Source organism: Mastigoproctus giganteus, chromosome 1 (genome assembly GCF_048544385.1).
Source record: "Mastigoproctus giganteus isolate SK-2022 chromosome 1, ASM4854438v1, whole genome shotgun sequence".
In the NCBI taxonomy this organism is placed as follows: Eukaryota; Metazoa; Arthropoda; class Arachnida; order Uropygi; family Thelyphonidae; genus Mastigoproctus; species Mastigoproctus giganteus.
The window spans coordinates 206,768,383-206,792,546 of record NC_143575.1 but is presented as its reverse complement, the minus strand read 5'-3'; the positions used below and the strand labels follow the sequence as shown (position 1 = coordinate 206,792,546).

The 24,164-nt window shown below is 34.7% G+C and overlaps 1 protein-coding gene across 5 annotated transcripts in view; it reads left to right on the top strand.

Moving 5' to 3' along the window:
- LOC150091474 (uncharacterized) overlaps positions 1-24,164 on the top strand; it is an 86,818-nt gene that overhangs the window by 40,343 nt on the left and 22,311 nt on the right. For 4 of the 5 annotated variants that reach the window (XM_090375770.1, XM_090375785.1, XM_090375788.1 and 1 more), the window contains exons 6-7: positions 10,766-10,806; positions 19,086-19,195. In XM_090375770.1, the coding sequence (XP_090231896.1) occupies positions 10,766-10,806; positions 19,086-19,195 (151 nt within the window). The remainder of the gene's footprint in view (positions 1-10,765; positions 10,807-19,085; positions 19,196-24,164) is intronic. The other variant, XM_090375777.1, reaches the window with a different exon arrangement.

The following is a 24,164-nucleotide window of genomic DNA, read 5'->3' as shown; positions in this document are numbered from 1 at the left end:
CACCTATTTATGTGGGGATGTGTGTGTGGTAAATGCATCAGCAACAATGAGAATGTCACAGGCAGAATAGCAATTTTTATTTCTCAGAAAGTGTCCATTTCAGGGTTCACGAACCTGGAATTTTGGGTTAGGGTTAAAAATGCTTTAAATTGTAGGGTTCTTTCTTTTTTTTTTATCCCTGTGCCCTTCCGATTAATTTTATTTATTCCATACTAAGTTTGAAATGGTAACTTTCCTGCCTTGCAAATTCCATTTACAGATTTTCTTTTTTAAATTAGTGTTCAGCATTCCAGAAATTACAATCAAATTAAGGACTACAACTTTTTGAAGGTGAAGTCATTAATATGAATTCTATATTTTGCTGGTAGTAATTATTGATTTCTGAACTGTAGGGTGTTAAAAAGCAACTTACACAGTATTGGCCCTACTGTGTTATTTTGGTGGCTGCTATTAATTTTTTCTTAATTTAAATCTTTTGTTAAAATAAAACTATCATTACACAGTGGAAACAAAATTTATCTGTTTTATTTGTTTCTGTAGGCGAATGTGGTCTCTTTAGAATCATCCGGTTTCATATGATATAGCATGAATTTGATAATTTTTAATCAAAAATTAATTTGGCTGAAATGATTGAACGAATCTAGTTTTTCTATGTAAAATCCTTTGATTTCTTAAAGTTGTGCCCCTAGGAATCGTCAGTCTTTAGAAATGTTTCCATTTTTTGGGCTGATTTGGAGCCGTGCCAGAAATGGAAACTATTCCTATTAAATTTTATTGTAGTAAATGGATAGGCATAAGCATGCAAGAATTGACTAATACTACACAAGAAAAACTTGTAGATGGTTCTTGAAGTGTGTGAGATGGATGATGGAGTTGTAGATTTACATAATTTAATTTTCCAACACATTTCATAGGATTTTGAGCCAGTTGATAGATAGTGAAACTGTTTGTTATGTAGCTGTGTTATGGTAAGTTATGCATTTGTTTGGTAGGGGAGGATTGGTTGACTTGATAACTCATTTTCTGACAATTTAATATCAATGTTTTTATAATAATTTATTTTCTAGAGCTTTGACAACTGCAGTAATTAGCTGGTTGCGAGCCTACTTTGAATATTATTATTATTAATATTATTATTTTTAGGAAACTGGCTATTTCTGATAGTTGCATGTACTGCTAAAGTCAGGATAGAAATGGCAAAAACTTTTCCATTGATTTATTTAGTCTAGTGTTATGCTATCTTAGAATTTTTTTTGTTTGCACAGATTCTCTATGCAGGAATATTTACAGCTGAAAAATTAGCTCTTTACTTTATTATGAGTTGAAAGTTGACATTTATTGTAAATACACATATCAATAATGTCAAATTGCATAAGTCTTTATTCTTAATTTACTTCTTTAAAAATAACAGTAGTGATACTTGGAATTATCTCCAAGGTCATTCATCAATTGCATCTGTATTGCTAAAGTCACATGATACATTCTGCATTTCGAAAGTCTATGCTATAAGCTTATGTATTTTCTCTAAAATTACTTTGTTAAATTTCTTTTGCTTGGTTCTTAGTATTGCATTGCTCATTTGTCTCTGGTAGGTACCAGATTTTGTTTATATATTTTTATCTGGTATTATATATGCTTCTTGGCTATAAATGGATATCCCATTACAAAGTTGGAAATGAAAGAATTTCATTTTGACCATTTGAAGAGTCACTATTAACCAACTACCACTCTGACCTGAAATATCCACACTGAAATTTGTTTCTATAGTTAGGTTCTGACCACAGAAAGAGCTTGAGCCTAATTAAAAATATCTAATTGAATGGTTCAAAAAAAGACTAGTTTTCATGTATACTGCTCTTACTTTGTCTAGGTGATAAACTAGCTCTCCAAAATGGGGCATTAATTTGGAAATGTAAGAATATATATTATTATTATTATTATTATTATTATTGGCGTTTATTTTTATTGTTTAAGGTACAGACTCTTAGATAGTATCAGCCAGTGTTTAGAAATGAATGTACTTTTTGAATCTAGTCATAAGAATTTTTTGTAGTAGCCATAAGTTTCTGCTTATGTGAGGAAAATAGTGCCCCCCCTCCCTTTCCCACTGAGCTTAGTTAAGGAATTTCATTTACTGGGATTTAATTCATCTGACTTTAGAAATCATTATTTCTTAAATGTTCATTTTGATGGCAAATGATTCAGATGTCATTTTGAAGCAAATACTTTCTCTCTGCTTTATTTTTTGATTGGTTTTTTGACAGTTATGCAAACTCCAAGTATCACAAGCATTACACATCATGCATTCATCATTCCTTTGCTAATTATCAGCTTTACTTTATTTATCTAATTGATCGGCTAATAGTTCACTATTTTTGGCTAACTGCATAATGACAATTAGTAAATTATGGTGTTTATACATTGACTTCATAAAAGGGAATTATTAAAACTTTTTAATAACCGTTATGCTGTTACTGTCTTACATTTTTGTAATAATTTATCTTAAAAAGACTAGCTACTTTGAAGTATTTTTGTTTTGCACAAAGTTTATCAAGAAAGTTGTTCAGAGATTAAAGAGAACAGAAAAGGAACAAAGGACGTAATTCATAAAGTTATGCAAAAGTAGTTTTCAACTTGCCTGGTTAGATTTTGTGAAAATATTTTTTTCATCCTTGAAAGTATATTATCAAGATATTATTTCAGTGAGGTAAAAAAAGCAGGCTCAGTAGGATGGATATAAATTGCCAGTTGTAAAGTATAGGAGTATAAGTTCAGGTTTTTCTGTTTTGAATTGACTTCTGGAATAAGTCATCTTAATTTGTTGCAATATTTCCCTCTTGTATAATTTTTTCTACCGAAGGTTTACAGTATTAGTTATTTCTTGCTGTTTCAACAGGACTATCTGACATGATCAAAAAAAAAAAAAAAGAGCAAGTATGAGTGAGATTCAGTATTAATATGGGCCTTGTGATCCCAGCATTGCAAATCAATGTCATTATAAGATAAATGTTTCTATTCAAGGAGTCTTTAGGAAACATTCAATACATGGATAGAAGTATACTTCAAATAGAATGTGTGCTGTTTGTATGGAATGATAAGTAAGCAAGCAAGTTTCTTGCTTACTATTATTATGTACAGTGACTTGCAGTCAAGTAAATTATGTGGTATTTATTCTTAATCCCTAAATATATTTTTTATAAAATGCAATTCATTGTGGTGCACTATTGTCTGAATTTTTTGTTCTCCATTGTGAAATAGGACTGCTCCAGCAGATGTAAAGTTGGTGTATACATTGACTTACACATGATCATATTTTGAATTTCTGATAATACAGATGTGCAGTTAGAATCAGAGCCTGAAAATGGCTTTAAAATGCAAATTTCTTGATAGCAAAGGTTCATTCTTCAGAGGTATAATATTGGAAATGGATTTGCTTAAGATAAGTTAAATTTTTTTTTTTTTTTGGTATAAAGTGTAAGGAGAGGAGTTGATTTTCACATCAATAAGAAATCTTAGTTACACTGTAAAACAACTTAATGAAGTTCTGTTTATTTTATGCTGAAATTAGAGATGGAAAAATTGTTATCAGAAATTGTGACTTACCTTTGGTCATAAAGCAAAATCTGGAAAAGCAAACTATAGGTTTTGCAAATTAATTCGAATTCATATACTTCACTTGGTATTATTATAGTGGCAAGTCGTCCATACCTCAAGAATTATATATTTTGCTTATTTGAAAACATGCTGGAGTGATATTATAAATTCACATATTTGTAGCAGACTATACTTTATAGTTATTAAAATGCTGTAATAATTGATTTTTTTTAAAGCTATGTACAGTTTAATTCTGAAAGAAAATTGGATTTATGGAAAATAGTGTAAGAAATGTTTGGAATTGTCATGAAATTAATCCATTTAAAAGAAACAGCTATATTGATAGTTTGATTTTCAGAATTAAATATTCAGGATTTTATTACCAGTTTTTCAAGAAATGAAAGTTTTATTGAGAATTGCAGGAGTATGGACACTGGCCAAGAAGAATAACCTCTCCCAGATGTTCTTGAAATATATTCAAGGGTATGATTTCTGGTAAAGTGTAAAATGATAATGTATTTACTTAAACCATTTAATTATTTTGAAATGCCACCTGATTTTGAAGATTTCCAGCTGTATAATTCATCAGCTGCTCTATAATAAATATATTACAATAATCTCTTGGGCAGCTTCATGAAGCTAGGGGATTTTTACAAATGTCTGTGTTTACACTTTGTTACAGTTTTTTGTATAAGGGAATCAATAAGAACCTCAAGACATCATATTCCCACTGACTAAAGTAGATCATTAGAAACGACGGCCAAATTGAATAAAAATTCTTTGAAGGCTGGTTTCTGTATAATGCAGATTAGTTTTGTGTCTTCAGTTAGACAGTGATGGTTTGTTATAATGATACTGTGAACATAAAAAACTCCATATTAGTGTTTAGTGGGTCTAACATCTTAAAACAGTGTTTGAGGTAGGAGTAACGGTAACCCCAGACTTCACTGACGTGGCTGTGAACGAATAATTTGAGGTTAGCAAAGCTGAGAATGAGATTTGAAGTTTTATCCAGTAATATTCTACTCTTAAGTGAATATAAGGTTTTAAGTAGGATATTGTCAGTCAAGAAGCTTTTTTTCAGTGAATTTTTTGCAGTGCAATCTTTATATTATTTATTTGCATGTTTTAACTGGATGAGATTGATATTACTGTAAAGTTTATCAAGAAAGTTTTGTTGCAAGGGAAGCAGCTATTCAGTTGGTTTGCACCAGTTCTTTAATCATATGAGATATGGTCTGGCTATAAAAACTGGAAGTTACTGTTTCAATAATTTTTCAGGCAAGGTTCTAAAGTTGGGTGGGTTCAGTAGGTGTCATTTGTGGAGGGGATCTGTTGCTATGGCATGATTGGATATATACTAGCTAGCATTGTCTTCACATATGTCAGTGCTCATCTGATTCCTTTATTTGCACAATTTTCAGCAGTCTTCAGTGAATTCCATAAGGATGTTTGCAATTGAGGTGTCTTGGAATTGAAGTTTTCAGTACAAATATTGGATGGGATACAAACATGTTTTTGTTTGGTCCAGTGCAATTAACTTAACAGTTGTTGAAGGTAGAGTTCAGAAACGATGGTTTAAGCTTTTTTTTTTTTTTTGAAAGGAGATTAAATGGATTGTTGCATCTTTGACCTTACTGTGTAGTTGTCAGTTTTTCTTTATTGATCAGTCATTCTTGTAACAGGTGTCTTTTACATTGCTCTGAATAGTAATTACATCCTTTTGTGGAAATGGGAATAATGTTTTCCAACAAGACTGTATATAAAATAGCTAACAATGTATGGAAAGAGGATAATAGCTTTACAGATTACAAATGTTCTATCTTATCTCCCCTCCACTAAAAAGGAGCAGATAAGGAGAACCACAGATTATTTCATTGTGAATAGATCTGAGTACAAATTATAGTTTTACATATCACCTAGTAGTTAAGTTTTTCTTGCATCTTAGAAACAATTTCAACATTATATATTCTGTTACTTTATTTGCTTTGATGTTTGTAATATTTTTTAAAGTAAGAAATTTCCAGTGAGTGAAAAGTACATCACTCAGTGAGAGGCATGGCACCTTTTATGAAAAGAAGTATCAATTTAATTTAGGAGTTATTTTAAGATGTTTTGGCATAATGATTGAACTAGTATTCACGAGAAAGGGTATTATTTCCATTTACTTGAAACTAATATTTAAGTAATGTATATGTTCATTCAAAGCCCAAAATCATCCAATACTATAATGGCTGGGACTAATACTAGAGTTGCTGATTGATTCATGTCTGTTGCTTGCATTGCTCAAACATAATAGACCAGAAACTAGCAATCCCTTGTAATTATTAAATAGTTCCAGGTTGTTATTTTTTTTTTAAATGTATCTCACCCTCCCCAAATTTTTTTTTTTTTGCAAACCAAGAAAGAAAATTGCAAGACTTTTGGAAAGGACACAGTACATTGTAGAAGATACCCACCCTTCTGATTCTTTGAACACATCTCCATTTTTTTTGGCTTAGTAGTACAGCTGGTAACAGTTTCCATCTTTGCGAAACCAGTTTTTTTTTTTTTTTTTGCAAAAAAATAGGAAAACAGTAAAATCTTTTTTTTTTTCTTTTTTTTTTATGTTCACAGTTTATATATATATATGATTGTGGGGCACTATATTTGAAATGGAGGGCTTTCATTCCAGAGAATGAACTACTTTGGGGGTAATTTTAGTGATTTGCTCAGCCTTTTTCAAACTTGCTAGGTTTGAAAAGCCTCAAATCTATAGTTAGTTTTTGCCAAATGTCATCTTTGGCCTTCTGCTTGAAGTCAAAATTGGAGCATTTGTCATTTTGCTAAGTTATGGGAGCATATTCATTCATTGTAAGGTTCTGTCTTATTGCTGCTCTAGCAAATTTTTCTGGAACTACTCTGTAACTTGAAATGAAATTCAACCACAAGTAGTTAAGATAATGATACAAATGTGTCACGATTGTGTGCCACCCTGTGTGTATTTTTCCCTTTACGGTAGTCACACTTTTAGCAGTTGAAGATGTTCCCACTCCCCCATTCTTTTAAAGTCACTTTAATATCCATGTGGCTGTTTGGGGTGTGAGGAGAATGAAGAACAATAATTTTATCCTGCTATTTGAAACAACATTGGCTTCTCTCTTTCATCTCATTTTCTTGCTGCTAGGTCCAACTTTTTGGGCTAGGTGCAGTTATATCCTTTACATGCAGTTGATCCATCATGCTTGAAGGACCAACCAAAGAGACTAGTATATTCCCCCCCCCCATATTTTTAGTCCTGATCATTTATTGTGTTCCCATTTATTGTGTTCATTTATTGTTTACTGATTCATTTATTGTGTTCCCAAACAAGTGCCAATTGAATATTTTTCTTTTAAATTGCATTTTATTAAAAGAACCAGAAGGAATGTGTTGTGATAGCTGGTGCAAAGTAACAGTTAGATTGTTGCTTTTAATTGTTTTAAACATGTCTGCAGCTTAAATTATAGAATTTTGGGCTTTATCCTTCTTGGTATGTCTTAATAACTGTTCTGCTTCCTCAGAAGTGAGTTTATATATATAATGATTACTGATATTGAGTTGTTTTTTGGCAGCATGTCTGCATCATCTTATTACTAACCTTTTTTTTTTTTTTTTCTCTTCACATATATTAATAAATTCCCTCCTATTCCATAAAATCTGTTTGCTAAAGTTTAATTTTGCCATCTTTTGTCTATTTTGACACATGGCATAAATTACAACTTTTCCCATCAAAATACTTGTGAATATTAATTGAATAATTGTGAATCATCAAAATTAAGATTTGATCACTGTCAGTTTCTTTGAAGTCTATGGAATTTCTACTCCTTTCTGCCATACCAGTCCACTTTGTACAAATTTAGCTTTGCACCTGGGTTAGAAATCCTTTAAAGCAGTTTTATTCATTTATTGTATAAAGTATGTATACTACAATTTTAGGGCTTCTACAGACACATTGCCTTTATTAACTTTTACATGGGGTAATGATTGTGAATCAGTAACATTTTGCAGTCCAGTGGAGGACAAGTGTACTTGTGCTTGAGGAGCAAAATTGGTTTTAACTGGGGGAAAATACATATCCCAATAAAAGCTCCAGGATTCTCTCTTATCAAAAGTACATTTACATTTTTGTATACCTGCTGCATTTCACTTTCCCATTACTGAGCATTTGAACTTTGCTTCCACTTAGGCTATTAGCTTATGTGTGGATAATATATAATGTGTAAATTTGGCATTAGAAAATTTTGCTTTGCTGTTCAGTTTTAAAACAGCAAAACAATTTCGATTGTCATGGCAAACTTACAGAAGTGTCTTGAACTTAATAACCAGGTGAAGCTGTTTTGTTGTACAGTTCTCGAAGATTTATGCCAACATTTTTAAATATATCCCATCCTACATGGCCATATACTTATTTGGAAAACAGTCATGACAAGAGATTAAAAATTTTATGCCACCACATCCACTTTGGTACTACTGTGTATCATCAGTTTCATTGGGCATTCCTGTCATACCTATTTATTACTGTCAGTATAAGTTTTTGCTTAAAATAATAGACCAGCATCATATACTTTACATTTTTTCACTGAGGCACTCTTCTTTGGACTCAGAATTATATTTCTTTATATTTGGTGAAAATTTTCTTTTCCACTTAACTTAAAGAATCTTTCAGACTTTTTAGCATGGTTTAGAAGCACAGAAATATGCAGCTGAGAGGCCTAACATAAGTGAATTTGTTATTTAAATCAAGTTGATATGAGAGTAGTTATCAATTCTGTTAACTGAGAAAAAAAAGGAATCTACATGCTTCAATTTTTTTTATTCTTTGCAGTTTGAGCTAAACTACGACCTTATTTCAAAAAAAGAGAATTCAAAATACTATTTCTTTTATAGTATTGCCAGCTTCATCTTTTCAGTTATATATTTAGATGTAGATTTCAATTCATGGATGGTTTCCAAATTTGATTGGAAATTTAAAAAAAGTCATCTTTCATATAACATGTCCCTCCATACTGTGGGTATGGTCATGTTCCCCCCAAAACAATTATGAAAAAAGTGTTGTGTTCAAAGACCTAACAATTTCATGTTGGAAAGTGGAAAAAGTGAATACTGTAGATAAGAGTATCTACTTTACATCTTACTACCATATTTCCAAAGCAGAAATTAGCTAAACATTGGCTGTATACTTGCATCACTATATTTGGTATTTAGTTACAGAATAATTTTAGTGAATGGAACTTGTCAGATTAATTACTGTAGACACCCAGTTTCTCCCCTCAGAGATGCCATAAGAGTATCAATGGAATGCTGTTTAGAAACAGCTATCTCTGTAGGGGGAATATTGCTACTGTTCATTGTCAAGTGTACTACTGCCTTAGTTAAAGTAAATTTTTGTAAACAACAATGATATCCTTTCTTCAACTTACACTTAGAAGTTACGATTAGGATAGCAAAAATTGCCAAGGACTAAACTAAACAAATATACATGAAGTGATTTTTGGGGAAATCAGATGGCTTTAGTTTGGAACTAGGATGGACTGGATGGTTTAGTTTTGATTAGTTTTCACAAATGCTGTAAATTCTAGGGCATCAGAAATAAATACACAGCAAAATTAGGAAATCACTAGGACTGAAGTAATGGCCACCAAAATTGGAAAAAAAAAAGAAAAAAAAAACCTATACAGTTGAAGATTATTGAAAGAGTTAAGACTGGCAAAACAAAATGCAGGTATTTCACGAGTGGAATTCCAGAAGAAATGAGTCATGGCTGGATGAAAGAGGAAGAAAATTGCATTAACTGGTAGATTCTTTCACGAGTGTGGAAATCACACTCGTGAAATACCTACATTTTGTTTTGTCTTGCCAGAAGAAATGAGTCATGGTTGGATGAAAGAGGAATAAAATTGCATTAATTGGTAGATTCTGTAGATGAAGTAGGACTCCAAAGAAAAAGAAAACTAGACTTTGTGTAAACAGTAATGAGGATCAATGCTTATACAAGTAGTTTCTACAGAAGCATAATGTAGTACCAATAAATGGGGCAATTTTGAAAGTACACAGGCACTTAAATTTCATAAGCTGCTCAATGGAGACAATGGCACAGTTGAAGCTTCTGAAGGGTGCCTTTGAGATTGAAGGCTCCTCATGGGATATCCCAGGTTAATTTTGTGACTTTACAGAGCCAAAAGCAATTGTGAATATCTTTGTAATGTGATTCAAGATGGCATATTCACACATTAACAGTTGTGTAATTTTGGAACCTGAAATTTTGGGAAAACTAGTCACAATTTTAGTCCTCCTAAAAACTAGGAGGAGAATTCTGTTTGTTTGCCATTTAAAGATAATTAAATGGCCATATTATTAACTATTCTATAAAATTTAGACATGCAGAAAGTTGTGCAGATTAATAATATATCATTTTAGATAAATGAAAATGGAGCAGTAAATTTTTTCCAATGGTTACCAGCTTAATTCTATTCGTATTCCCTTTCAGAATGTAGTAGGCTGAGTGAGTCCGATTCTGATCTCATTTATGCTACTCTGGTTCAGAATGAAGTTAATTTTACTATCTTCATATTTAGCAGTGGTAACTAGTAGTAGTGAATGCTGAAACCTTAAAATTCATGCTAGTTCTTTTTTAACTTATGCTCCGTAAATACTAATAGTATTTGGTCACCATGCCAAACTGGTGAGATTTTGGGCTTACTGTAAAATAATACATCTTAGCTTAAAGTAAGCATTCATTTGTTGCCTTAACACCAAAATTCTCTAGAATTAAAAGGAATTATTTAGTTCTCTATTGGAACATATTCATACAGTTTTGTGATAGTGAAAAAACAAAATTGAGTCTGAGATGGACAGGTCACTTTCAGTGCAAATAAATATAAAACGAATATTGCTAACATGACCAACAAAAAATTGGTTCATTCATTGTAAGTATTTTAATTTGCATTTAAGAAGTAATATGATAAAGCACTGACTTCCTGAGTAATTCACTGTAAAGTGAAATTGAGTGTGCCATGTTTTTTTATGGTAAGATCTCACTATTTACAACTTACGTAAGTTACTGATTTTCTTATAGCATTTGGCATATTTCTTAAGCGGTGCATGGTTAGAAAGGAAAATATTAATTTTTTTTAAATAAACAATCTTACAGCTCTCAGAAAGAATCGAAAGAAACCAGTAGAGAAGAGAGAGGTAAGGATTCACTCTTTGTATAGAAGATTGTAAATTGAGACTTGAGTAGCTTTATTCTTATTTTCAACATATGAGGAGCAAATTGTGGCATGTCCCAAACCTACTTGTAATATTTTTATTGTGGATGTTAGTGGATAGAATCTTGATCACCCCCCCCCCCCCCAAATGTTTAATTTTGATATCTAAAATTTTAGCAGTGCACAAGCAGTTGCAGCAGGACATTGAGTGATAACAAATAAGATTCAAAATTTCATAAATATTTGTGAAGAATGAATTTGTTCAATCGATTTTTGAAAAACTATCCCTAATTACTACTCGTGGTGCACAAGATTCTGGTTCAGAAATATTGTGAATGTTCAGCCTATACTTTAAGAAATTGTTGGCTTACAGTTTACTTCAGATTCCAATTTTATTTCATGCAAGACATTGTGCAACAGCATAAAAAGCTATTACCGCATTTATTTTTGGTTTCAAGCAAAGAATAACCAGCAATATTTTTTTCTTCATTGTGTGACCATATGTTATAATATGGCCTTCAGGGATAAATGATCCAGTAGGTAATTACACTAGCAAAGGTTACTTAAATCAGCGTGTGCCAGCCTATTCAGCAGGACAGGCACTTTTTTATATATATAATTTGAGGGCCGTACTAAAGGGGGGGGGGGAACTGTATATTTGCTAAAAATTAGCAAATATTGAAGGAGTTAAACTTATGTTTAAGCTCCAAGTCTTAATGTCAAGAGCAAGACATGAATTTTATCTAAAGCATTTTATTTTAATAAATTTTATCTATTAACATAAGCCATTATATCATCAGTTTATCAATGCTAACTGCATTGGTATTGGCAATCATTGCTTAGATGGAAAGTTTTGAGATAGTAGGCAATTGATGTGTTTATTGCTTTGGAAACTGTAGAAGTGATTGCATTAGAGGGATTTATCTTTTTTAGAAACCAGCTTGTTTTTATTTGCAAGCAGAAATAAACAGTGGAATAAGAAAGTGTAAAAAAAAAAAGCAAGGAAGTGGAGAAATTCCATCAATTCAGTATTTTTATGTCCTGCTAGAAGACCAGAGGTCTTGAGTATGGTAAGAGATGATATATGCTGTTTACTGGACAATTCATTAGAACCATTAGGTTGTAATAATGGTGGGTGTATAGATGAAGATGAATAGAGGTTGTGCCAAATAAATTTGGTAGACCAGAATATTCTGCTGTCCTATCAGAAAAGAAGCAAGTTCTCTTAGCCTGCTCAAAATCCACTTAGAAGTGATTAATAATTGTAGAAGCTTAAGTGTAGGTGCAAATGAAGTTGGCGATTTAGGCACAAACTAATTGTCATTTTCTATGTTCTTTTGAACAGCCTTAGCACATTTTTGTACAAACCAAAGTTTATATTAATCTTCAAATTTTAGGGTGGAATATGTAATCAAGGAATTCACCCCTGAAGTAAATTTCTCTGACATTGGGACAGATTTAAACAGCAGAAAAACAGAACATTGTGCTGATCATTCCATTGCACATTTTTGTAATGCTAAATGTACAAAACTGAGAATGATCACGAGTGTCTCCATTGGAGAAGAGAGCAGCATTGACTATGTACTATGAGTATTGTTAAGGAAAGGATAGATCGATAGTTTTTTGGTTCATGTTTAGAATTGTCTGCTATTATGGTAAGTAAATAAGCAGATTGTGAAGTCAATGAAACAAAAGCCTTGGTATCTTGAGAAGTCTGATTTGTGTAACTGTTGGCTGGAGTTCTGAACATTTACCTCATTGTTTGGAAAGATAGAATTAACAGCTTTGACAGAAAAATGACCATTTGGCCATTGGCTGGGATGGCATCTTCATTCCCACCACGAAAAGGTAGGTCACCCAATCAAGCAATTTGTACCCTTTAAATACACTTAACGAACTTGACAAAATGATGAAGTTCTCTCTGGTGTTACAGATTTCCACCAAAGTGGAATGGGTGAGAGTGAGTGTCCCCTTGCTCGTAGGTCCAAATAGGGTAGATATTCCAGCACAATGCAAAGGCCGGTTTCCAGCTCCCCACAAGAGCAGAGATGGAAGGTCACAAGCCCCAACCTCATGCCTTGTCTGGTCAAGACACAGCAGATAGCCAAAACAGAGCCATGGCCCTACTGGCTCATGGTCTGAACAGAGAGAATGAGAGCTTATAAATGTTGCCCCTTCTCAGAATTGGTCCATTGATTTTGCTATATGGCCTCCAATTCATCATTGATTCTTCTCTTCCGCTCTGGTGCCAAATTAGAGACATCCGCCTGCCCAACTGGACACTGTAAGCCTCTTGCGGAATGCCCCTCTTCAAGGCAAACCTTGGGTAGGCTATGGCTCCCTGAGGCAGATCAGCTGGAGTCTTGCTGGCTTATACACAATGCTTCAGTAGTCACTGTTCTGCAGGATCTAGCTATGCCAAGAAGAGCAAACCTCTGTGCTGGATCTGCCAAACATGGGTGTTCAACTCTCCCTCCCCAAGCCTCAGAAGCATAAGGGGATTGTAACAAAGATGTCAGAGAAGATGGAGAGACCCCCCCCCCAATACCTCAATCCACAAAGGTGACATTTTGGAGCTTGGCATATGTTTGCTTCACCCTCTCCCACAAGTAATTTGTATGAGCCAAAAATGTCAGTTGCTCCTCCAGGCACACTCAGAGGTATGTGGTCTCGCGAACCACTCGGAGAGAAGGCCCCCACCCGACCGGCCGCATCCAGCTGATGTGTCACCTCAGCAACAGAGCCATTGACTTGTGCTCATAAACTAGTAACTTATTCAGAGATGTCCAAGATAACAGTTGAGCCAAACAGACTTCTGCCTCTTCCTCCAGTTCCTTGTGGAAGTTGCCCCACAAGAAAAACCAGGTCATCTGTATAAACCACTACAGCAGTAGCCTCAACATTGTGTATTGCTGGAAACTCATCTAGTAGCCAGTTATAAAGCTGAGATGTGTTTAGTGCTGTTTTAAAATGTATATATATTGTAGCCAAAAGCATTGTCCTGGTCCCACATCTGTTATGTGAGCCTTCAATTTCTGCATCCCAAGTATCTAACACCCTGTGTATGTTCATACCAACAGTTTTTTGACCTTTGATGCTGTTTTATATTAACCATCTGGAATCTGATTTCATCAGAAATTTAGAAACTTCAGCTGTTACATAAGTCTTAGATATGCAAGGAGATAGTTTTACTGGCAGTATCAGGAACAGTAAAATGTTAAAGCTTTAATATACTAGACTGCCATGACACGAATATCTCTTTAGTCATTGTTTTATCAAGAAAACACTTGATAAACATGTCTGATCTCTGAATGCATATTCAGTTCCCTAATCTAAAATGTCAGCTGTTTGTGCTATATGATACTGATCACACCACTAATATTTGTGGAGTTTTCCAGGGTTTGGTGCTGAGGACATTGTCATTTACAATATTTATTAATGATACTGATGAAGGTATATCAGGATTAATGTCAAAGTTTGCAGATGATACAATGGTTGGCAGGGTAGTTAAAGACAGTCATCAGGGTGAGTTAATACAACAAGATCTTGGAAAATTGGGTCATTGGGCTGAGAAATGTTTAACACTGACAATTGCAAGGTACTGCACATGGGTAGCAGTAACCCGAGGGTAATTTATCAGTTGTGTGGTACTACACGGAAGAGTAGTGGAGAAATAAAAAAAGAAGACTCAGGGTAATTGCACAGTCAGACATAATTCTCTAAGCAGTGCTGACAAGCTGCCAAGACAGTTTGTGGTGTTTTGTCAATAATATACAAATGCTTCGACAGCAGATAAGGAAGTGATCGTCCCTTTGTATAAGGCCAAGTTTAGGCTGCATCTTGAATATTGTATACAAGTCTGGAGGCCTCACATTAGAAAGGGTTGTAGGGAAGAGCAACCAGTCTGGTGAAGGTAGCAAAAGAGTGCTTTTACCTAGAGAAAGGCTTCAGTTCTGCAAATTGCAGTGTCTTGAGACAGGAGGGTACAGATGGGGGACTGCGTAGGTTTATTTTTTCTGATGCTATATAAACTTGCTTTTCTATTATTTATCATTACTACTACTACTTCTGGAGGCAGTTTGTTCCAGTAATCAAGAAATTGATTACTGGAACTTCTACCATGTAGTCTGAACCTCTTCCCCATTAATTTGAATTTACAGCCATTAATACTTTATAACAAAAATTTTGCTTTCATTTTACTATCCCCTTAAAGGTCACTGGTCATCTCTAGGGCAAATAATCTGAGTCTCCTTGTAAGGCTGCCCTTTTGCTGATCTCACCATGCAAGTTGCCTGTTTTTTTTTTTACTTTTCAAGAAGCTTGGAGCCTTTTTTTGGATGAAGTCTCCATACTTTGGGGATGTGGTCTTACAATTGCCTTATACAGTAGGATGATGACTTACTATCTCTACATGATAAATAAAAATATATTATATATATGCATGTTTGTTTGTGTATATATGTATGAACACTGAATTTGGAGAAAAGAAAATTCAAAGTTTTAATAATGTTCAACTCAAATTTATTTTTACATAAATATATAAAAATAACTTTACCATCAATTTGTTATACATAGAATGAATAATTTTACCAGTTCCACAGGTACAGTTTTTGTGTATCCCTGGAACTAGTCTATGGACCTCAATTTGATAAATGCTGATTTATAGAACACCATGGGCTTTTCTGGCTGTCTGCACTGCTCAGAAAACTTCATATCTGCCCATATTATAACTCCTAGATGCCTTTCTTCCTGTACTGTTTTTAATTAAGCTCCAATTGTATAATTCATTTTGGGGTTGCAAGTATAAGACTTTGCATTTTGCTGAATTAAAACATAGCTACCACTTATTGTCGAAGCCTGAACAAGTCATTCCCTAAAGGCTTGGCTCTGATCATTAATGACTCCCACTCTGCAGATTTTGACATAAAAGCACTCTGTCGCATTGTCTGTAATTTATGAAATTCATTACATTTGTCAAATAACTCATTCTTGGGGAACTGCTTCTGACATCACACGAGTATATGTGCATTAATAGCCTATGGTTTTTTTGCGTTAAAGGTTCTATAATTCTGATGTATTCTGTCTCCTCTTGCAATCTTCCCAATTAATAGATGCACTATTAGCACCATAAAGTGTCATACTCTTTTTCTGAAATTAGGACTTGTGCCTTTACCCATAAGTATTGTAATCTCTATTTTCAAACTAACTACTGAGTGATCACTACCTGACAATGTTTCCTGTATTTTATGCCCTATTCATGATTCATGAGTAATCATTATGTCAAAAATATTCTTGCTTGTAATACTTTCTCTAACATGCTGGTACAAATACTCTTTTGTAAATGTGCATAATAAGGGAAATTGATTTAAAAATTTTGTTCCCATGACAAGCTTCCCTCCTAATGATTTAAGCCAGTTTAGGGGAAGATTGAAGGCTCTCATGAGGCATTCACACTTGCTTTCCCACAATCTTTTGGTCTGCAAATTACTACCAATCTCAAGTTTGCCTCAATTACAGCCAACACATTCTTTGCTGCCAGAAATAACTTGTCAGTCACCAAAAGCTCTTTTTGTACTCAGGATGCTTTTGATGCATGACCCCACCACTCCTACCATCCCTGCCTTTCCTACGTATAATATATTTATATATACCATAGTGGTATATAGCCGTCCCCAATTTCTGGATGGCACTACCACGTTTCTGTTAGGCCTATTATGTTAGTATTAGTTGTAATAACCAGGAGTTTGAATTTGGCGATTTTATTGACAACACTCCTGACTTTACTCTAGACCAGCGTTTCCTACTGTTCCGCAATCCAGGACCTCTACTAACAGGAGGGATGGGTAGTCACTCACCTGGATTTCTGAGCGAAACCCCCCCCCCCTTTCCCTTTCCTAGCTTTTTTCCCCCTCTGCCAAAAAATAAAATCAATTTCCAAATTCCCAAAGTACAAGTGTAATACGGTGAAGTGGGAAATTTCCCACCTCCCACTTCACCCCTTTTCAACTACTCAACCCCCCCCCCCCCACGCTGCTTTTGAAATACAGCAATGGAACGTGCCCAGGGCTATAAAAGATAGCCTCAACATGTATTCACCCTCCTTTGAAGATGGTATTAACTAAAAGTCCTCATCAGGCTTCAGGACATCACTCCCTTTATGCCTACAATTACTCCCCATGAAAGGATTCAGGACAAAAGCTGGCTTTTTCTTTTGTCCTCCTATGTAATTGCAACTTCAACACCTTCTGAATTACACCTCACCCAGATGCAGCCATTCCTGAAGAAAATCCCAGGTAAGAGTATTCTTCTGCCTTGAAATAAAATATATAATATTCCTTTAATTTCCAAAAAATAGACTATACTACCCTTTTCAAAAAAATCCACAAAGTTTATTTTAAATCCATAGTGAGATTGCAGTCTACAAGGAAAAATTACAATAAATTATTAACATTTGTCCGATTTTACGAAAATTAGCGCGTCTCGACTACTAAAGTTTTTTCCAACTGTCTAATAAAGTTGAGACTTTAGAACCTCCACATTTTTTTTTTTTACTCTGTCATTTTTTGTATTCAATGAAACCCTACTTATTAATTCTGCCTGTGGGGAAAAAAGCATAAACAAAGCTAGTCCTGTGCATTTTTCAATTTATAAAACCACAATTAATTGCCTCTGTCAGATGACTCTTATGTAACAACTATACTTTTTATCATGTAAAATCTGAAGAAACAATTGGTTTGCAATTTAACATTTAATTCATTAAGAACAAAATTACTAAAGTAAGGTTTTAGGAAGGCAGACAGATCAAAAAGCTTAAGTCATTCAGACAATTAACTGATGAAATGGAGCATTTTCAGATACTTAAAACCAAAGATCATAAAGTGGAAATAAATTGCAATGATTCAAATGTCTTAAGTACATTTATTGGCAAATTTGCAGGGCTTGAGAAATCATTTTGCAGTAATATTCATGACTTGTTTATTATATGCTTGTTTTTACTGTATTGTCATTAAATATTATTTGAGGTGATAGGAGTAACTGAAATTAACCCTTAAAATTTTTTTTTTCTACTTCTCCCATACATGTTACTTAGTAGGTGTAGAACTTATATACAGGGTGTTTCAGTTAAACGTTTCAGAACTTCTAAGAGGGGTAGGGTACATCCTGATAACTCGAAATCATATAGCAATGTGGGGTCGGAAATGCTTTCCTGAAGCGGTGTTGTACACAGAAGCACCATAAAGAAAAGAGACCGTAAGTGAGAAATCGTTTTAATAATACATGAAAAGAAGCAAAAGGTACATGGATTAAAGTAAGTGTTCGAAGTTTCTTCCACGGGCTACAATGCACGCCTCACATCTCCAACGCATGGACATCCGAACATTCTGGAATACTCCAGGCGAATTTCTTCGGCAGCTACTGCGATTCTTGCAACCAGCTCCTCAGCATTGTCAACAGGGGTGTCATAAACTAGCGATTTCATATGACCCCAGAAATAAAAATCAAGACATGATAGGTCGGGTGACCGAGCAGGCCAACGCACGGGACCACCACGTCCGATCCACTGTTGACCAAATGTGACATCCAGGTAGTTACGAACATCTCCGCTATAATGGGCAGGGGCTCCATCGTGTTGGAACCACATTGTCTGTTGCGTCGATGCAGAAATCTGTTCATCTCTCAAAAGTTGTGGCAATACTTGCTGCAGAAAGATCAAGTAGATAGGTCCGGTTAGACGACACGGTAACAGGTAAGGTCCGATGAGGTGATCTCCCATAATACCGGCCCATACATTGACCAAAAATCGAATCTGTGCTGCACGACGTCGTATTGCATGCGGGTTCTCGACCGCCCAGATATGGTCGTTATGCGTGTTGAAAATTCCTTCCCTTGTGAAGGATGCCTCATCGGAAAACAACACTTTCATGTATTATTAAAACGATTTCTCACTTACGGTCTCTTTTCTTTATGGTGCTTCTGTGTACAACACCGCTTCAGGAAAGCATTTCCGACCCCACATTGCTATATGATTTCGAGTTATCAGGATGTACCCTACCCCTCTTAGAAGTTCTGAAACGTTTAACTGAAACACCCTGTATACTCCTGAAAGGAACTCTAGTTTTATAATTAATTCTCTCGTGATTAAAATAAAATTCATGTCAGTGATATTTTGCACTTCTAAGAATTTGGTTATACTTCAAAGTATTACTTTATGATCTATTGTTGATTTCCTGACTGTTCCACTAAGGTAAGTTTGTGTTTCAGAAGATAGGGCACGCCGATCTGTAGTGAGCAGTAGAAATCTTTGGATTACCGGACTCGTATCTACAACAAGAGCACTCGAACTGAAAAATCTTTTCAGTAAATATGGAAAGGTAATATATGCTTAAAAAGATATACCATTTGATTGTTTTGTAAAATTCTCATTATTGAACAATATTCTATGCCCAAGTTTTTGTAAGATACTCATATGGACTAAAATTGAACATATACTATGCATTTATATTGAACAGTTTTTTTCTTCTTTTCAAGAAATTTGAGGAATTTCCAGAAAAGATGCAGGGTGTTCTTTTTAATATTTTCTGATTTTAAATGTCTCAAAAAAAAAAAAAAAAAAAAAAAAAAAAAATTGCACTAGGAAATGCAAAAACTTTTATTGAGAAAGAAAACCAAAACAGAGTCTGCAGACTTCATGAGCTCCTTTGGTGCTACAAAGAAAGTCTAAACAATACTGTCAAGATCGGGTCCAACATATCTGCACTGATGGTTGCACCTGCTTGAATGTGGCATATGCATAAGGTGATCATATACACCTTCATTGAATAAACCATGTCTTTCACAGAAATCTAAGGGAGTTATGGCAGGTGGGGGGATGCAGAGTGTCAGTCCACCACACCTAATTCGAGGGTCTGGGAATGTGTCGTTCAGAGCAATGGACATCTGCAAGCTCATTTTGCTAAAATGTTATTTACGTTGGGCTGTAGGTGTGGAATGTGAGGAGATGCCTATGGTTCCACCATGTCTGGGTATGTGGTTCCCATGACCAGATCCTCCAAGAAAAACTGTCTAATCATATCCTTCACAAGACTAAACCATGTGTTTGCGCTATTTTGAATGTGCTCCTGGATACAGTGTGGGTGTTTCAGAACCCTATACTCGAATATTGTTAGTTTCCCGCAAAATAGGAAATGTTGCTTCATCCGAAAACATGACACGAGAAATCATGGTTTTTGGTTAGTGTGATCAAGTATATCAGTAGCAAAGTTTTTGTTGCTGTTGTTTGTTACTTGCTTTATTTCTTGAACCATTTGCAATTTATAGGCTTAGAAAAGCAGCTGCTTGTTTTATGATCCTGTGCAGAGTTGCATGTTCAGTTCCCCTGATGTATGCCTGATTGATTTCTGCTAACTACAAAGACAGCACGTACTGCTTCAACTTATCTCTTCTGAGGTGCATTGATGACCTCAATTCAATGTTATTTAAGTGCCTTTAAACTGTGGCAACAGGCAGTGATGTGGTTTGCAGGTTGCAGACCATACCACAGCCTCAATCAGTGTGGTTCGAAACATCAACAATGAAACTGGCTCCCACTACATTGCCATATATACAACACTTGAATTTTCATCACCTTTTAAAATCAGGGACATTCAGGAGGGGGACACCCTTTGTTTAAAATAAACCATGAATATACTGTAATTCTGAATCAAAATTTACTGAGATTTGGATGTTATTTTTTATTTATGTTTAACATAATGTGCATTAATTTTTTACTATGAAATAGAACTAATTTTAAAAAAGTAAGTTGGTGAAAAATACAGTTAAAAAAAACAGCAAAAAGAAGTAGGTGGGCTTCACCTGATACTTATGAGAGGATCACTTCCTCATTTTCAATTACTATTGAAGAGCATAGCGTCCGAAAATTGATAGATTTTTTACTTCGTATTATTTGGCTGATCTTATTATTCTGTTAAATTCATGATCAAGTCAGAATCGGCCATTCACAAGCCATTTTTTAAAAATTAACATCTTGTTATGGTTTCCATAGGTATTGAAAGGTATTTGCTGTTACTTGGAGGTATGGAATTCGAATGACCATATACCTTCAGTTCTACAAGGCAACTACCCTATATTCTCGAATTTTCTCCAGAATTATTCTTTTCAAGTTCATTATAAAATTTCGCTTTGTTATTTTTACAGGTAAGGATTCTGTGCCATGAATGCATGTCATAATTTTTGCCCTTAGAATAGATTCTATCACAAAAGAACTTCCAGGTACTGTCTAACCAAAATCTATACAGATCTGTATTTTGCACCATTCTCAGAACGCTAGATCTAAAAGGCAGCATTCAGTTATCTTTTAACAGAAAACTAGCACAATTCACATTTTACACACACAATGTAAAGTGCATATAGACTGAACTACTCATCCTAAATATCAGTCCCCAGTGATGTTTATATCTTACTATTGTCTCAAAGCTGAACATACTAAGATCTTTGCCTGTCCCGATTTGGCAAGCAACAATTGCATTGCAAATTCACTTATACAGAGGATTAAAATTTTCACTTATGATTCTGGAAAGTGCAAATCGTTTTTTGTTGACCTCCAGAAATCTGCTTTAATAAAATGTGAGCTTGTGCAGGGTGATAATAGTGAGTTTTCGCCTTAACCCTGTGGAGTTCTTTACAGAAAATTTCGTTTTGACCTTTATAGTGGCACCAACTAAGAGAATAATTACAGTGGTACTAGTAAATCTACTGACAAAAAGAGTTGGATCAGAAAATTAAACCAATAAGAATGTATGAAAATGGTCAAACATTAACAAGTATCGTGCTGAATTCAGTTTTGTCAATAATATTATAGTAGCAATATGTTATTGGTCATTCCCGAGTTACGCAAAACTTGACAAACTAAGAAGTTACGTCTTATGTTACTATTATGTATGTCGAGGACTTCTGTATTTTTCGATTAACAGTGAAATTGATTATCTGGGATTTGTTTTTTACCATCTATCCTAGAAAATAGTCTACTTGTAATAGCTGTTCCAAATCACACCCATCCATTGATGCAGTGGCAGTGCTTCTCTTCTACTATCATTTCGTTATGTTTACCATCTGAATACAGCATTTTTCTGCAGAACTACATAAAATGAAATTGGCTTTAGAAAGCAAATCTTAATCTCTTACCCTGAATCAGTTCAATCATACAACTGTGTAATTCCTTCTGTAAGGTCTACTCTGTTGTATATTAAATCAAGAGCTGGTTGCAAATTAAAGAACACCATTAGTTGATTATCTTTTGTATCCCAGTACAAAAGGGGAATGAAGGGGAACAGAATAAGGGGAAAGGGGAATGAAGTTGATAGTCACAAATACCAGACACTATTATTAGATTTAACTTTTAGTTCCTATTTAAGCCTTTGACTATACGTCATCATACGAGCAGCATCCATTAAACAGTTGAAAGCACTGGCACACTACAAATTGACATTAATTTTTAGCAATTCAAACAGGACTCAGCTGACACTACAATCTTTGTACATTTTTACAAGAAGCAGTCCTTTCATGAGTATGAAAAGGGCAGAACTACCCGAATCTCATTGATTTAATCACAGTGGTGATCCACACGACAGTTAAAATATTCATATCGATTTCCCCTTATCAACAGGACAGAACTTCATCCTGTATTCCTGGCAAATCTTTTGAGAGCCAGTGACATTATAGCACGTAGTGAGGCATGTGTTTCCAAGTATTCAATTTTTTAAAATAAATCACAATATTTCACTAATTTTAAACAAGTCTGTAGATTTCATAATTATGCATCAAAAGAGCTCAAGGAAGACACTGAGACGAAGTTGGTCAGTTAATATAGCAGGAAAACATGACATGGGAAAGACAGCAATGAAAGGTGTTGACACTTGTAACAGCTACAAGTTAATTGTAATACTACCACTGAAAAGGCAAGGATAGTAAAGACAGATGGGAAATTGGTGGCTGAGAGAGCAAAGAATAGGGACGAGTTTTTATTGTTTTAACATTGTGATTACACACACAATGTAATATACACGATTCCTTTTGCATCTGTATTCTGACGAACTTCTCATTTTGTAAGTTTGTTTCAAGGCCTTCCTTTGAGTTACTTCAAACCAATTCACAGATGAATATTTCTTATAAGTAATTACATGAGGGGGAAAAATGGTATATACAGTAGACATAGTACATTCAAAAAGTTCCTTGGATTGCATGCTGGTATTTAAATTTTTGGTGTTTTCACATTGAACTTGGTGCACATGCATGCTAAGGGGGAACTGAATTGACGTCACTTGTGTCACAGTTGACTGACGCAGAATGTTGCAATTTGAATAGTGTGCTATTAACAAACTTGGGAAAAGTGCTACAGAGATGCTGCAATCATAGAAAATTTATGGAAATGATGGTTTGAAGAAAACAGCAGTTTATAAGTGGTTTAATCAGTTTAAAACTGGACAAGATACACTGGAAGTTGAACTTTGCTGTGCACGCCCTTCAATGTAACGAATGTCAAGTTTGGAGACTTGTACGAAATGATACATAAATGACTGTTGTTGAGATTGCCCAACAACCGTTGGACTGACTGTCTGTAGGCACAGCATGCACAATCCTGGTTCAAGATTTAGGGATGCATTGCACGTGTGTGCAAAGTTTGTTCAACACTTGCTGTCAGATGGACTGCAGGAAAACCATTACAGGTGATTTGTTTTCGAAATCTATGTAGGATCTAAGTTTCCTTTTAAAAAAAAAAAGGTGGTCACTGGGTATGAGAGTTAGGTGTTTGCCTACAACTCCAAGATCACAAGATTGTGCAACAAAATCTTAGTCTGCGGATGGTGTTTTTTTTTTTTTTTTACAATGATGGCATAGTGCATTGCAAATCTATGACAAAAATTCAAGGCAAAAACCTGAAGGAAGGATAGGATGCATGGATCCTGTACCTTGACAGTGTGCCTAGTGGTGGCAGTTCTGCAATTCTTGGCTGTGAGAAAATGACAGCCACGCAGCAGCCTCCCTACTCCCCAGATTTTGCACCATCTGACTTCTGTTATGAAACTAACTAAATATGGGGTTTTGGTGTCATTATTTTGCTCTGTGATGACATGATAGAAAATGCTGAAGCAGCCATATGTGTGCTAAAAGAAACTAATAATTTTAAAGAATGCTTCAAAGCTTGGGAAGACCAATGGAATGCGTGTGCACCACCAAAAGGTAGGTATGTTGAAGGTGGTAGATTAGTAAGCTCAACTGTTCACTCAAGCTTTTATTGAAATTCTGGGAACTTTTTGCATGTACCTTAGTGTTTTTAGTGTGTTA